Source organism: Hordeum vulgare, chromosome 2H, assembly GCF_904849725.1.
Source record: "Hordeum vulgare subsp. vulgare chromosome 2H, MorexV3_pseudomolecules_assembly, whole genome shotgun sequence".
Lineage (NCBI taxonomy): Eukaryota > Viridiplantae > Streptophyta > Magnoliopsida > Poales > Poaceae > Hordeum > Hordeum vulgare.
Window position 1 is genome coordinate 1,112,323 of NC_058519.1, and position 16,938 is coordinate 1,129,260.

Below are 16,938 nucleotides of genomic sequence, written 5' to 3' on the forward strand. Positions count from 1 at the left end.
TAAATGTTTGTGAATAAAACCTTTTGCTCCACGGGAAGTCTTCTAGCGCACAACCATAGCCCACCTTAGCTCCACCACGCTTCTTCTAGATCGGTTCCGTTTGATAGCCATGCAGCATATCGGAGCAACCCACTCAAAGCCACCTCTCCTATTTAAAGAACCTCCATTTGGAGATAACTCTCACTCTTCTATGATCCCCCGTTCCATTTTGCTGGCACACCCCTCCAAAATGGTCCCTCTAGCCTCTGCCCCCCTCCACCACCCCGAAACTCTAGCAAGCCCTTGATCTGGACCATCAGGTCTTGATTACGCCCCCGCCTCATCCATACATTGTTTGCACACCGCCTCGCACGTGTCCGAGCATGTGCTTGCTCTATTGTAAGGGTGGTTAGGTAATCCCCAAGTATAAGGGGTGAATTAACCTAGTAGTAAGTGATTTCTTCAGTAGATAACCGAGGTTTATCTAACGAAAAGAAGTTCTTCCAGCAAACGAAGTCACGGGTACCTGCATAGAAATACAATACAAACTTGTGCCCCACTTCAAGAAGGATCTTGAGCTTCTTGTCCTGCTAGTTACTAGATTAAATATAACGGTATGTTATTGATAGACATATCAAAATAAATAATATGGTATAATATAAAATAATACTTTTTGTGATTTTTTAGTAAAGTAAAATAGACCGCTGAGGTTATAGGTTTCCTGCATATTCTACATCTATACATATATATATATATATACTGGCCTATGACCTCCTGAAAATACAACTTGTGTATTTCCAATATGGTATTAGAGCTAGGTCAATATTTCGCGTGCCGCAACTCATCATATTGATCCTCTGTTACTTTTCTCCCCATCGTAGCCACCGGTTTTCCACATCCGCTCCTGCTGTCGGTCCCCCACAACCGCTCACCTCTTGCCACGTTCTCTGGATCGAGTAGGCACCTGTCCCATCGTCTGGATTGAAGCCGCTGGTCATTGGGTCTCCTCTGGCTCGCTTCGAAGCTGCTGGATCCCGTTGCTCCTCTCGATCGAAGCAAACCAACCGCCGGCCTCCAGCAAAGTGTGGAAGGCGCAGTTCTCTTGATCGAAGCCGCCCGTCGTCTGCTGCCAGTGACCGTCCTCCGCCCGCAAACTGCTCGCCTCCCGCCCCGCCGAATCCCGCGCTCCCCGTTCACTACCGATCCCCGTCCTCCGCCCACCCACTGCTGGTCTCCCATCTTGTTGGATCCCGTTTTCCTCACCGGACCTCGACGCCAATCACCGTCAATCACCGGATCCCGCCCCTGTTGCTGGCTCTTGACCCTCGTCGGGTCCTCCTATTGTCTGCTGCCGCCTGGATCTCTGCCTGCTGCCGGGATTGCTGCGTGCTCTCGTCGGAACCTCTGCGAGTAATTGCTGCCTGGCTGGTGATTTAAAAAAAGAGTAAAAAAGAGTTAAGAAAAGAGAGAGATGTTTTCATCGTGTCCGCATGTCCCTCGCTGCCCGGTGACATGTGATGGTGTTTTCTTCACTACTCCTGTCTCGCGTATGGGTCTTTCCTCGATGCTTGCTGCTTGTTCGTATGTCACGTCGTCCCCTTCAGAGTCTTTCGTAGGCTGTGCTAGTAGCTCTACTGTTGCTCCTCCTGCGAGCTCCACGTATGACGATTGGCTCTATACCGACTCCTCTCGCGACTTTCACCGATAAATTTCGCTCTTCCGCGACACCTCTCGCGACTTTCATCGGTTGTACTAGTGCATATGACTCCATCGATTGCGTTTCGCACATGCGTCTTCCCTTGGCGCTTGGTGACTGTCTGCATACAACCTCGTCTTCTCCACCGGCCTTTATAGATGATACTGGTCATGCTACATCGCCACATTTAGGGCCAGTTCTTTTGACCACATAATTCCCCAGAATCATAATTCTGGAAAACTGCCCATAGAATTGTCTGGCCACAAAATTGTTTGTCAAGTTCTTTTCTGTAATTCGGGCATGTGTTTGTTGTATTAGTTGTCTGTTGAAATGTCTGAAACACCCTTAGATTGAAATGGAGAAACGGAGGCGGCGGCGCAGGGTGGAGGCCCGGCGACAGAAGAACGGGTTGGCCGGGGCGGGGAGGCGTCGAGATGTGGCGGCCCGATGGAAAGGAGAGGTGGAGAAGGGGGGCGGTCTGGCGACGCAGGAGCAGGGTGGCCGGGTGGGGAGGCGTCGAGATGTGGCGGCCCGACGGGATGGAGAGGAGGAGAAAGGGCGATGGCGCCGTAGGAGCAGGGTTGCCAGGTGGGGAGGCGTCGAGATGTGGCGGCCCGGCGGCACTGGGTGTTGGCCCGACGGTGAAGGAGCAGGGTGGACGCGTAGGAAGGCGTCAATATGTGGGGGCCCGGGGGGATGGAGAGGAGGAGAAGGGGGCGGCGACGGAGGGTCGCGGCCCGATAACGCAGGGTGGCGAGGATCTGACGGCTAGCGGCGGGACTCGGGTGGGAGGAACGAAACGGGAGGCTCTGTTTTGGTCCTGTTGCCGTATGGCCCGAGTGACAATCTGAACATAATATCGTCATCCCATATGGGTAGCAATTCAAAACAAAAGGTTTTTCATTTAAGGGGTTGGCTAGAATTGTCAGAATTGCCAGGTTCCCACAATTTTGAAATGCACTAGTAATTCTGATAATTCTTAGATAATTTCTGTAAAAGAAATGAATTTTTTTTATTGTAATTTTCTGGGCAGTAATTCTTCAGAATTGAGTCAAAAGAACTGCCCTTAGCGGCTTCCATGCGTAATGCCTAGGATGCTAGGATGGGAATCTTGCCATTTGGTACACATGTTGTGTGTCATATATGTGTGGTGGTCTCTCTTTATTTCTCCCGTCTTTTCCATGTGTGTGTAATTTATTGTTTGGATTTGTTGAGCCGACCTTGATTGTAATACAAATCGGGGACCTTGAGTTTGTAAAAATAAAATTAAATAAAAAGACACCAGCTGGTAAGGTGAACCCTGTTTATCACGTCTGTCCTTTTGCGATGACAATCTACCACTGGTGGTAGGTGGTGATTTCAATATCATCAGGAGAGCTGATGAGAAAAGCAACGATAATTTTAATGGTAGATGGCCCTTTATGTTCAATACAATTATAGAGAGCCTAAACCTACGGGAGATTGAACTCTCAGGTAGGAAATATACTTGGGCCAACTCTTTACATAATCAGACTTTTGAAAAATTGGACAGGGTACTCACTAGTGTTGACTGGGAACAGAAGTTTCCATTAGTCACAGTTTCTGCTATGCACAGGGCTATATCTGATCATACTCCACTTTTGCTAGATTCTGGCAATGCCACTCACAAAGGAAAAAGAGATACTTTCTCCTTTGAATCAAGTTGGTTCACACGTGAGGGTTTTATTGACATGATTGCTAGAGAATGGAGCAAGGATACGGGTGGGAAATCTAGTGTAGACGTTTGGCAAAATAAAATCCAACACCTTAGACAATTCTTGAGAGGTTGGGCTAAGAATGTTTCGGGGATTTATAAGGATGAGCAAGACCGACTGCTCCAATTCATAGATGCTCTGGATCGTAAGGCAGAGACCTGCATGTTGGATGAACATGAAAGGTCATCAAAGTATGAAGCCGAACAAAGAGTTCGTGCCCTCCTTTGAGAGGAGGAAATGAAATGGGCTGCCAGAGCCAAGGTTAGGGCAATTATCCACGGGGATAACAACACAAAGTTTTTCCACTTAATTGTAAATGGCAAACGTAGGAAAAATAGAATCTTACAGCTTGAGCAGGACGAGGGTACCATAGTAGGTCATGAGAATCTTAAATTATATATCTCAAACTACTACAAACGGTTGTTGGATGCTCCAGATCATAGCTCTGTGTCTATGGACGAGCATCAGATTGCGGATATTCCTCAAGTTGGACAAGCCGACAATGAGAGTCTCTCCGCACCATTCCTAGAGAAAGAGGTGCTACAGGCGATTGAGGGTATGAAAAACGGTAAAAGCTCCTGGGCCGGACGGGTTCCCAGCTGAGTTTTATAAGAAATGTTGGCATATTATTAAGGCAAATCTTATGTCTATGTTCCATGATTTGTTCTCTGGACACCTACAACTCTTTCATCTTAATTTTGGTACGATAATGTTACTACCGAAGAAAGAGGGTGCTTCCAGAATTGAACAATTTCGTCCTATATGTCTGCTGAATGTTAGCTTTAAAATTTTCACAAAGGTGAGAACTGACAGGCTAACTAAGATGGCACATTCGGTCGTGCAATCTTCGCAGACGGCTTTTATGCCTGGTAGGAATATTCTTGAAGGGGTTGTCGTACTGCATGAGATCCTTCATGAATTGCACTCCAAGAAGCTCCATGGAGTTTTATTTAAGGTTGATTTTGAAAAGGCATACGACAAAGTCAAATGGTCTTTCCTCCAACAAACTCTCCGTCTGAAAGGGTTTGGCGATATTTGGCGAAAACATGTAGACTGTTTTATAAAAAAAGGTAGTGTCGGTATTAAAGTAAATGATGATGTTGGTCATTTCTTTCAGACACTTAAGGGACTTAGACAAGGAGATCCTATGTCACCCATCTTATTTAACATTGTTGCGGACATGTTGGAGCTAATGATCAGGAGGGCTAATGACAAAGATTTAGTAGGGGGACTAGTACCTCATCTAGTTGATGGGGGTGTCTCGATCCTACAATACGCGGACAACACGATCCTTTTCATGGAACATGATCTCAAAAGGCCAGAAACTTGAAACTCATACTATGCTTATTTGAACAGCTATCTGGGTTGAAGATTAATTTTCATAAAAGTGAGCTCTTCTTCTTTGGGGATGCACAAGCAGAACAACTCATGTATAATCAAATTTTTGGTTGTGAGGGTGGTAAGTTACCGTTTACATACTTAGGAATTCCCATTCATCACCGGAAGTTGACCATCAAGGAGTGGAGATGTATCGAGGATCGTTTTAAGAAAAAACTAAGCTGCTGGAAGGGCAAGCTATTATCCTACGGAGGACGATTGGTTCTTGTCAACTCAGTGTTGACAAGTATGCCAATGTTTCTTCTATCCTTTTTTGAAGTATCCGTTGGGGTGCGGAAAAGGTTGGATTTTTATCGATCTCGATTTTTCTGGCAGAGTGATGAGGTAAAGACTAAATATAGACTGGCTAGATGGGATATTATTTGTCGACCCAAGGATCAGGGAGGTTTGGGGATTGAAAATTTAGAGGTTAAGAACAGGTGTATGCTTAGCAAGTGGCTATTCAGACTGTCCGTCGAATCTCAAGGGATGTGGATACACATTCTAAAGAACAAGTATCTACAGCAAAAGACCTTAGCTCAGGTCACTGCGAGACCTGGCGATTCACCCTTCTGGAAGGGTCTCATGAGGACAAAGGCTGCTTTCTTTAACACGACTAGATTCATCATAGGCAATGGTGAAAATACTAGATTCTGGGAGGATACTTGGTTAGGAGAAGAGCCCTTGGCTCTACAGTATCCCCAACTCTATAATATTGCACAGCGAAAACAGACATCCGTTGCGACAGTGTTACGAGAGGCTCCTCTCAACATTCAATTTCGTAGAGCCTTGATCGGAAATAGATGGGTTAGATGGTTACATCTAGTCAGAAGGCTAATGGATGTTACCCTGTCTGATTTTCCTGATAGTATTCGTTGGAGGTTGACCACCAATGGTACTTTCTCAGTGAAATCGATGTATGACCATATTATTGATACGTCGTATGACCATATTATTGATACGTCGCCTATTCCTAAGTCCATGAATATATGGAAGGTCAAAGTTCCCCTTAAGATTAAAATCTTCATGTGGTTTGTTCACAAAGGAGTTGTTTTAACTAAGGATAACTTGGCTAAAAGACACTGGAAAGGAAATAAAAGATGTAGCTTCTGTCAGACGCATGAGACGATTAAGCACCTCTTTCTGGACTGCCCTATGGCTAAACTATTATGGCGTTCAATTCAAATTACTTTTAACATTGCCCCGTCTACTAGCATTAACATGTTATTTGGGACGTGGCTGGACGGGGTTAATGTACTTTATGCCAAACTAATTCGGGTTGGAACTTGTGCTATTCTGTGGGCTATATGAAACTGCAGAAATGATCTAGTTTTTAACAGAATACACTATATTAATTTTTGCAGGTCATCTTCAGGGCTACCACCTTGATCCGCATGTGGTCCTTACTCACTCCTATGGAAACCAGGGAGCCTTCGGTTACTGGGTGTGTCCGATGGGAGATGGTAGCTCAGGTTATCTTCAACGGATATGGATGGCGGCATGCTAATAGGATAGGGCCATAGTCTTGTATACCGATGGGTATCATTGGTGTGGGCATTTTGGTCGCCTTGTAACTCTGTTCTTATGTTTTTTTCTTAGGCTACTCGAACTTTTTTGTATTTCTTTCAGACTACTTCGTACTTAATAAAATGGCTGCATGCATCGCTCGATGCAGAGGCCGGGGCGATGCCTCATTTTCAAAAAAAATCACGTCTATCCATAGTTGTCGACCAAATGCACACCCCCTCACTTGCTACCTGAACTTGGGCTAGCCCAAGAAACACATGATCCCTCATCAGGTTTTGGGAATATTCTCCCAGACTGGATTTATTAGTTTTCTTTAGGTTTTTTCCATTTCCTTTTGCCCCCTTTTCTTGTTCATTTTTTATTTTATATATTTCCCATTTTTATTCTTGCTTTTTCCTATTTTCTTTCTTTTTTTCGTTTCCTTTTCAACTTTGCGAAGATCCTTTTAAATTCATGAACATTTTTGGAAATCATGAACCTTTTCTGTTTTCATGAACATTTGTTTTGTAATCATGAACGTTTTTTGAAACCGCAAACCATTTCTGATTTACGAACATTTGTTTTGCAATCATGAACATTTTCTGAAATCGTGAATACTTTTTCAAATAGACAACATTTCCCAGTTCCTGAGAATTCATAAAAAACAACAACATTTATTTAAGTGTAAAATTATTTTACACATTCATGAACATGTTTTGAAATCGTGAATATTTTCTCTAGTTCAGGAATTATTTTTGAAAGCATGAACGTTTATCTGAATTCACACATATTTTTACATGTCTCGAACGTTTTGAAAATCTTGAATTTTGTTTCCAATTGGACAAATTTATTGATTTACTAAATTTTTTTAAGATTTGTGAACATTTATTGATGTCAAAATCATGAACATTTTTCAATGTGACGAACAATTTCAGAATACACAAACATTTTACAAAATTACAATCATTTTTTTAATGAACCTTATTTTTCAAACCGGTAACATTTCTAAATTTGTGAATTGTTTTTGGAATAGACAAACAGATTTATTGAATCTGTGAATATTTTCTGATTTTATGAAGAGTTTGAAGATTCTCTAAATTGACGAACTATATTTGGAATTTCGAAAAGAAAATTAAAATTCCTGTACATTTTTTGTATTTTAGAACAGAAAAAACAAAGAAAGGCGCGCCCCTGCCCACACTTGGTCCGGCCTAAACCGTGCGTGAGATAGACAATACGATTTGTGTTTCATGTCTATTTGACCAAAATCACTACTAAGGTTACCCCTTGCAAATATCATTCCTACCTCCCCAGGGGTTGACAAGTGATGCACTGCCACTTCTCGCAACATTGGAGTTTTTTGGTCACAATTTCCGCATAAACCCCCTCCCCCTCGAATCGTTTTCTCTAACTGCCCCGAAGAGGCGATCTCGCGGGCGGTTCCTGGCTTCTCTTGCCGGTGAGGGTGTTGGCTCCCATTCCCTCCGCTCGTCGCTCCGACGGGAGCGGGAGGGTGGGGGAGGCCTGTTCCTCGAGGGTTGTGGAGCCGTGGAGGGTTGGGTATTGATGTGTGTGGGTTGGTCTCCGGCCAGATCCAATTGGATGTGTCGTCGGAGGATGGGGGTGCGTGAGGCTATCTGTTGGATGTGGGCCACGTTGTTGACTGCAAATTGCACTGCAGGGACTTCCCACAACTCCAGATGGAAGTGGTCATCGAAAGGTTATTAGGAGGGTTCACCTCTCCTGATCCGGAGGTTGACTTGTGTGGTGAGATTCAACTTATGGATGACGACTTGACGCGGATGAATTATTGTGTAGTGACTACGGTAGCATTACATGCAGCTGCTGGGATCATCGAGAGTGATTGCGTTAACATATGAGTAACTTTGATTGATGGGTGCTACTCGAGCAACTATTTTTGAGCTCCGAGGTGAAAGACTAGGTCAGACTCGTTGTGATACCTGACGATGCCAATGTTTTTCTTACGTCATTATGTTATTAACAGCATTGCCCTGCCTTGTCAAGCGATGGTTTGTGCAGATATGATCATTCTTATAGTTTTTAGAGAAGGCATAGAGTCAGACTTAAAAATAATGAAGCCAACAACTGGATAGGTGCCGATCGCAGGTTGATCGCTTTGGGGCTTGTGGTTGGATCTAGTGATGTCACTTATTTTTTTAAAAAAAGGAGGAAGACCCCCGGCCTCTGCATCAATAGATGGATGCAACCATTTATTAATCAAAACCACAAACAGGTCTGAAGTTCAGTACAAGATGAAACAAAGTATTGAAATAAAATTAAACACCAAAAATGCCACAACAGCCTAAAATAGGACTAGATGACTAACCACCTATCCTATTACTGGACCGCCATCCAAACCGATTGTAGATATCCCGAGCTACCATCTCCCAACGGGCAGACCCAGTAATCAAAGGTCCCTAGCTTCCGATGGAATGAATAACGACCACATACGGATCATGGCACTGGCCCTATAGATAACCTGCAAAATTTTTGTAGAAATTTGTCTGTTAAACACCAGATCATTCCTGTAGTTCCATATAGGCCAAAGTAACGCACATACTCCCAACCGTATGTGCTTTGCGGTATTTATGTCTACCCCATTTAACCACGTCCAAATAACGTGTGTATACTATTAGGAGGGTTGATATTAAAGGCTATATGGAGTGAGCACGATAAGATCCTAGCCATCGGACATTCAAGAAAGAGGTGTTTGATGGTTTCATTGTGATCACAAAAAGCTGCATCTCTGACTACCCGCCCAATTAAGTTTTACCAAATTGTCCTTCGTTAGAATAACTTCTTCGTGGACAAACCACATGAAGACCTTTATTCATAACGGGATCTTGACCTTCCAAATATGAATTGAATTGGGTATAGGCAACGAATCTATGAGATTTAAATACATAGATTTTACCGAAAAGATGCCATTCATGTTCAACTTCCAATGAACATTATCTCGCTCGTCAAAGAGATTGATATCCATCAACCTTTTCACAAGATGCAGCCACGCAGTCCATCGATCACCAACTAAAGACCTTCGGAATTGTATATTTAGAGGCACAGATCGTAATATTGTAGCAACATACGTCTTTTTATGTTGAACAATATTATAGAGCTGTGGATACTGGGTGGCGAGAGGCATCTTCCCTAACCACGTATCCTCCCAGAATCTCGTCGACTCTCCGTTTCCAATGATAAACTTAGTTCTTTGGAAAAAGACTGCTTTCGTCCTCATCAAACCGTTCCAAAATGACGATTCATTGGGTCTGACTGTAACCTGGGCTAAGTTCTTAGTTTGTATGTACTTGTTCCTTACAATTTATACCCACATGCCTTCATTCTGCACAGATAGTCTGAACAACCACTTGCTGAGCAAACACCTGTTTTTAACCTCTAAATTCTCAATTCCTAGGTCCCCATGCTCCTTCGGTCTACAGATGATATCCCATCTAGTAAGCCGGTACTTTCTCTTGATCTCATCACTCTGCCACAAGAAGGGTGATCGATAAAAATCCAATCTTTTTCGCACCCCAACCGTTATCTCGAAAAAAGATAGGAGAAACATCGGCATACTCGTTTGCACCGAGTTAACCAGTATGAGCCTACCTCCATAAGATAAAAGCTTGCCCTTCCAGCAGCTTAACTTTTTTTTAAATCGATCCTCAATACCTTTCCACGTCTAATAGTGACACTTAAGTGCGGCTTCCTTTTTGAAGTGGTTGTTGTTGAAGAATCACATTGTTCATGCGGTGTCATGAAATGGTTGGTGCAAATATGTCAGTTTTATAGTTTACCGATGGCACGTTGATCGCTTTGGGCCTTTTTTCTCCTCCCCTACTTACAACGTTTGGTCTTATATGAGTTGTCGGACTATTACGTACGTGTGTGAATATTGGTGTTGACCATGTGCTTTTTATCTTGTAGGTGTCGGGTGTGTGCACATTATGCTATGTACCTTTTGATGATTCATTATAAGCCAATAAAATTACTCTTCATTGAAGAAAGAAAAGTGCAGCCTTACCCCTTTAACCGTGAGATCCATAAATCAAAGAAACCGGCTAGACACGGCGCCTGTGGCCATCAAACACGTTCCCAATCGATGGAAGCATAGATGGATTGCTGGTTGCCTACGTACGTACGTATTTGTGTGCTTGTTCTGGCTACAAGAACTAGTACTAGTACACGTCCACACAAGTACTATCAGCTAGCAGGAAATCTAGCTTTGCATCAGCTAGCAGGAAATCTAGCTTTGCATCAGCGAGCAGAAGCTTCGCTTCATTGTCGTTCGTAGTCGGTCGTCGCGTCTTTTTGTCACATTCCTCGTCATGACACTACAGTCTCCTGCATGTTTAGAGGTCGCGTCCCTTCACATTCTTTTGCGGGGCCGAGAGCCATGTCTTTGTCTTGTCCCCCCCCCCCCCCCCCCCAAAAAAAAAGCAAAAGATATGTTCTTCTTCTTTGCCTCGGCCCCTCTTCAGTGTCGATCTCTTCTTCTCATCTTGTTGCTTTCCTGTCCACATTCTATCTTTTCCAGGGTAGTTGGATCATTAGCTAGGCTAGCTCCCATCATATAGCAATCAGGCGGCATGAAGGTGGTTGCTGTATTGTATTGAGGAGGATCATGCATCAGGGCAGCCTGTCTTTTTTTCATCGTTTTTACAATAACTCAGTGGGCCTACAATTTGGACATATAACAACATTTTTTTTAAAAAGGGACGTGTAACAACATCGCTCATTTCTTTTTTCTCCGTGCACCTAGTTGCCAAAAATCCCTGTCCATCTTCCCTTTTTCATTGGAGGGAGCTTGTCTATATATACGATGAAGCAACGCATCTCCATTGAAGCATGCATCTACGTAGTAGCTGGCATATATATCCCACACTACGTACCCATAACAATGCCAATTCTATTCTTGCAAGAGCTACCCATCTACACACTACTCCTGCTGCTTGTTCCTCCTCTGTACTACTTGTACACCAGGGCTAGTTGCACATCAGCAGAGCTTCCCACAAACTGGCCAATACTACACATGTTCCCTTCCCTCGTGGCCAACCGCCACAACATGCATGACTATTGCACCCGGGTCCTCGCAGGATCCGGGCGCAACTTCAGGGCGCACGGCCCACCCGGGACTGGGATGCGCTTCTTCCTCACGTGCGACCCTGCCAACGTCCGACACATCTTCACGACCAACTACGCCAACTTTCCAAAGGGCGAAGAGTTCGCTGCTATCTTCGACATCATGAGTGGCGGCATCTTCACCATTGACGGTGAGCCAGCTCGTCGGCAACGCGCAAAAATCAAGGGTGTGTTGAGCAGTCCACAGTTCCTGGACAACACTGCTAGTTACTGCCTCCACAAGACAGAGAAGAACCTCCTCCCATTCTTCACCGAAATGGCGAGCGTCGGCACCCCGTTCAATGTCCAGGAAATTATGTCAAGGTTTATGTTTGACCTGGCCGCTACGTCTCTCTTTGGCGTGGACCCCGGCCTCCTATCCTCTGACATGCCTCCGATGGACGCCGCACGGGCCCTGGACACGGTCATGGAGGTAGGATTTTTTAGGCACATAATGCCAACTTCTTGCTGGAAATTGATGAGGCGGCTAAACATCGGCCCCGAGAGAAAGCTCAGCACGGCACACGGAGTTCTACGAAGGTTCGTTGTGGAAATGTTGGACAGGTCGAAGAGCAACAAATGCCATATTGGTAATGAACACTTACATGCGGATATTATGTCTCCCTTCCACAACGACCCTGACTACACCAACGATGAATTGTCTCGTGCATTGATTATCAGCTACTTGGTCGCTGCAAGGGACACAGTTGCAACAACCTTGACATGGATCTTCTACAAGCTTGGCCAAAACCCTAACATCGTGTCAAACATCCGCAATGAACTCTCACCCATTGCATCAAGAAAACTAGCATCTAGTGCAGGTGGCATTGTGATCTTTGAGCCCACCGAGACCAAATCTCTAGTCTATCTGAGAGCCGTCTTGTACGAGACTCTTAGGTTGTACCCACCAGCAGCTATCGAGCGCAAGACGGTAGCCACCAATGATATCATGCCGAGTGGCCATAAGGTGCATTCTGGCGACACCATCTTTATTTGTATCCAATCCATGGGAAGAATGGAGGGCATGTGGGGTAAAGACTGCCTAGACTATAAACCAGATAGGTGGCTCTCGGAAGATGGCAACAAACTGAGGTACGTACCATCTCACAAGTTCTTGGCCTTTAACTCGGGCCCAAGGCTGTGCCTCGGCAAGGAAATTGCGGTTATGCAGATGAAGACTGTGATCGCTGCAACAGTATGGAACTTTGATGTGCAGGTGCTGGAAGGCCAGAGTATCGAACCCAAGTCATCTTGCATTCTTGAGATGAAAAATGGGCTCAAAATTAAGCTAAAGAAGCGAGCCATGTAACACTATACTCTCTTTATCTATAATCGTACTTATGCACACCAATACGTACAACGCTACGCCAGAAACAACTACATTATTACCAAATTATAAAGGCATATGTTCATGCTAATTTATATTTTATGTTATTAATGAATGTATGTAGGTGATATTATGAATACAATAAATATATGTATGTAAGTGATGACAAGGAATAGTGAATGTGTGTGATTCTGTGCAATCACTAGTAGAAAACAAGGCATCAGTGCCGGTTCTCAAGGGCCTTTAGTCGCGGTTCTGCAACCGGGACAGAGCAATCGGGACAAAAGGCTCCAACTTTTAGTCCCAGTTGCGTTACGAACCGGGACTAAGGGAGCTCCATGTGGTCGTTTTGGGGCGCCAAGGCATGAGGACCTTTAGTTTCAGTTGGTAACACCGATCGGGACTAAAAGGCAGCCACGTATGCGTTAGCACCGCTAAATCTTGGGGTTTAGGTTTTTTTTTCAGATGGGGATTTGTCCATGAATGCGTGGGTCGACCAGCGCGTTACACATATTAATATACAACATCGGTATAAATTATGAAAGAACAACATCCAACATCAGTACAAATTAGATGGATGCAAGAGACCAAGTTCGCAACATCGTATTTTTCTCTAATTCTACTTGGTCTATTGCATCCATCTAATTTATACTGGTATATGTCATATAATAACTCATCATCATCTTAATCAACTCTTCATCATTCTAAGTAAAATAGCATAAAAAAGGTGAACTCCTCATCATTCTGGTTGTTATTATACTAGCAAGTGATCAAGCTATCATAAGTTAGAAACACTAACTACTGCTCTCTCCTAGGTAAAATAGTATAAAAAAGGTTAACTCGTACATCTCCGTATTGAAGAATACAGATCAACCTATCTCCAACTTATGGCATGATCAACCTATCTCTAGCAATCAAGATATCATGTCCTGGTGGTTGCGTGGATGCTTTCATTGCCTTGCTCCATCCTTTTATTTTTCAGGGTTTCTTCACTTTGAGATATTCTGGATTTACCAGGGTAACTCATATACATTGGGCGTAAGCTAACCATATGCAAATCAGCGATGGTAAACATTCATTTAGGCACGGTCTCTGGCGGGAGTAGCTGTTGAAGAACATAATTAATAATAATGTAGTTAGCTAAACTAGTTTTGCTTAAGAACAATGTATGAAAAAGATGGACCAGTGATGCAATTGTAAAAAGAACTCTTACAAAGTTGTTTGAAGTGATGTTATAAGGGGTCAACTGGTGCACTAGTGGCATATATCCATGATAAATGTTGCCAGTCATGTTATATTTACCATGATACTCAACATCATGAACAAACGAGATGAGATGATTTGTTTCCAACCAAGTAAGCTCAGAGCCAGAACTGTAGTAGGTCCGATCTACTATCTCCCGTTTAGTTCTTGTAGCACGGAAATAAGCTAATAATTAAAAATAAAGAAATTTAGTCGGTATGAGTACAAGATACTTTTCAATAATCAATATAAATTATCTAACAAATCTGTTGACAAAACGCACCTGGAGGTAAAACTGAAATCAAGTCATCCTCCGCATGCACCCAAATTTCTATATTATTATCATGGACATCATCATTACCAAGATCGAAGGTAATGTTCATGTCCTCGTTCAACCCATATGCCTTGCAAAATGCTCTTCAATTAGAACAACCAAAATATGTGTGAGCTTCATCATTTTTTACCTTGACAACAAACATGAAATGCTTTGTTCTTATGTGGGCTATCTTAGGATGTGTACTGTCCTTCTTTTTATAATGAAACTTATCTAAGACAGCAAATCTTGCATGGCAGGGAACACACTAGTCGAATTGTACAAAAGAAAATTAAAGGTTAACTAAAGCAAAAAAAAAAACACGTCATACTTGACTAACAAAAAATACATACCGTAATAATCGGGAAGTCATTGGTTAGCTTGATGATAAAGGACATACAGTTATCTAGGTGAGGATAACGACCGCATATATCCCTATCATCCCAACACAAATGTCACGAGGGATCCTATCGTCATCGGACCACGTCATTTCTTCTGTTCATAACTCTATATAAGATTAAAAATCACAGACATGAGACAAAATGATTATTTTTTAGAAAATTATGCGCTATAGCTGCTGAGAGAGGCCACCGCAAACCAAAATAAAAAAGATATCAAATAAGGACTATATCGCCCACCCTAATCGCACACAAGACAAAACACGCAAGCACGATCGAGTTCCTGAACTGAAACTCACATTTTGGGCGATCAAAATGGAATGCGGCGGTGTCCAGATCATCTCCAGGCGCATGGTATGGTCAAGCCGGATTATGACAAGAGCTCAGTGTCGCCGGAGCCGCAGACCGTCCACCTGACGCCATGGGACCTGCGGCGGATCACCGTGGGCTACAGCCAGCATGGACTCCTCCTGCCCAAGCCTCCGCCTCCGGCCAGCGCCGTCCAACACCTCGCGTCGTCCTTCGCGCGCGCCTTGGACCGATTCTACCCCCTCGCCGGCCGCTTCGCCGTCGCGCCCGCGGCCAGCGCGGGCGCTCTGCCGGGGCTGACGATCTCGCTCCGTTGCGGGGACGAAGCAGGCACCGAGTTCGTCCACGCCGTGGCGCCCGGGGTCGACGTATCCGACATCTCCGGCCCGCTCCGTGTCATCCCGCGGGTTGTCTCCTCGTTCTTCCCTCTCAACGGGATGCTCAGCGCGGACGCGGCCGTCGACCCCAGCCGGCCGCTCCTGGCCGTCCAGGTCACCGAGCTCGCCGACGGCGTGTTCGTGGTGGCCATGTCGCTCAGCCATGCGGCCGCGGACGGCACGACATTGTGGGACCTCTTCAACACATGGTCGGAGATGAGCCGAAGCGGCGACGACGTACGGCAACATATTCTCGGTAGGACATGGCTGTTGGCACAGGCCCGACCTCAACGCTGTGATCCGCCGTATACTTTCCGACGAGATGCAGCGTATGAGACTTGCTGGAGAAGACGCACGTATAGCCTAGTTAAGCAGCCAGGCAGGCAACTGGATGGATCCTTTGGCTGATCAGCTAGCACATACACATGAAGCTTACACGCCAAACAACAAGCCGCCGGATTTACTATCGATTGGAACTTGCACGCTTGGTCGAGACAAAACACGAGGCGCTGATATATAGCAACAGGAGTATATAGGAGAAAAATTGACCTACACCTATACGTACTTGGTGACCTCTCCTAGTCCGATCCGGACAGGACTACTTGACCGTGGTTATTTCCAACAATCAGTCTCCTAAACACGATGTCCTCATAGCTTGGACGCCGATCCTTCTCCGCATCTCTGTAAACTTCTGTCGTCCCAAAGACTTGGTCAGGATATCTGCAAGCTGATCATCGGTGCAAACATAGTTGACTTCAATCTTGCCTTCTTCCACGCACTGCCGTATGTAGTGATACCTCGTATCAATGTGCTTGCTTCTGTCATGATGCACTGGATTCTTACATAGAGCAATCGCAGACTTGTTGTCAACATTGAGCACCACTCCTTTTGGTTCCTTGTCTGTGAGGTCATCGAGTAGCCTTTCTAGAAACACACCTTGACACGCCGCGGTTGCAGCTGCAATATACTCCGCTTCACAGGATGATAATGCGACCGCCTTTTGCTTTTGTGATAGCCAACTCACTATGCTCCCGCACAAAAAATATGCCACTCCCGAGGTACTTTTACGGTCGTCCACATCTCCTGCCAGGTCACTATCACTATAGCCAAGTAGCTCCACCATCTCCTTCTTCTTCCCTCTCAAATAGACACAACCGAAGTTTGTTGTCCCTTTGATGTATCTGAGTATATGTTTCACAGCCGCCCAATGTTCCTTCATGGGTGTTTTCATGAAGCGACTCACTATGCCAACGGAATAGGCCAAGTCTGGTCGTGTATTCACAAGATACCTTAGGCTTCCGACCACACTCCTATACTCCGTTGTATCAACCACGGGTGCTTTGCTTCTCTTGCTAAGTTTAAGACGAGGCTCCATCGGAACAAAAATTGGTTTGCAGTCCTCCATACCACAGCTTTCAAGAATCTTCTTTGCATATGCCTCCTGACATAGTGTGATCCCCTCAGGCTTTTGTTGTACCTCAATCCCGAGATAGTAACTCAAGATCCCTAGATCACTCATCTTGAATAGCTCCTTCATTTGTA

At 44.6% G+C, this 16,938-nt stretch overlaps 1 protein-coding gene and 1 pseudogene across 2 annotated transcripts; both read left to right on the plus strand.

Moving 5' to 3' along the window:
* The first annotated feature begins 11,143 nt into the window (after positions 1-11,143).
* Positions 11,144-12,930, plus strand: LOC123429001 (alkane hydroxylase MAH1-like). Of its 2 annotated transcripts, XM_045113072.1 has the most exons (2): positions 11,144-12,522; positions 12,647-12,736. In XM_045113072.1, the coding sequence occupies exons 1-2, from the start codon at positions 11,210-11,212 to the stop codon at positions 12,696-12,698; spliced, it is 1,365 nt and encodes a 454-aa protein (XP_044969007.1). In that variant the 5' UTR covers positions 11,144-11,209; the 3' UTR covers positions 12,699-12,736. The 2 variants fall into 2 exon arrangements, with proteins under 2 accessions (XP_044969007.1, XP_044969006.1); XM_045113071.1 differs by having other exon boundaries at positions 11,144-12,930.
* Positions 12,931-14,806: 1,876 nt separating this feature from the next.
* LOC123430275 lies at positions 14,807-15,804 on the plus strand (annotated as a pseudogene).
* Positions 15,805-16,938: the final 1,134 nt, after the last annotated feature.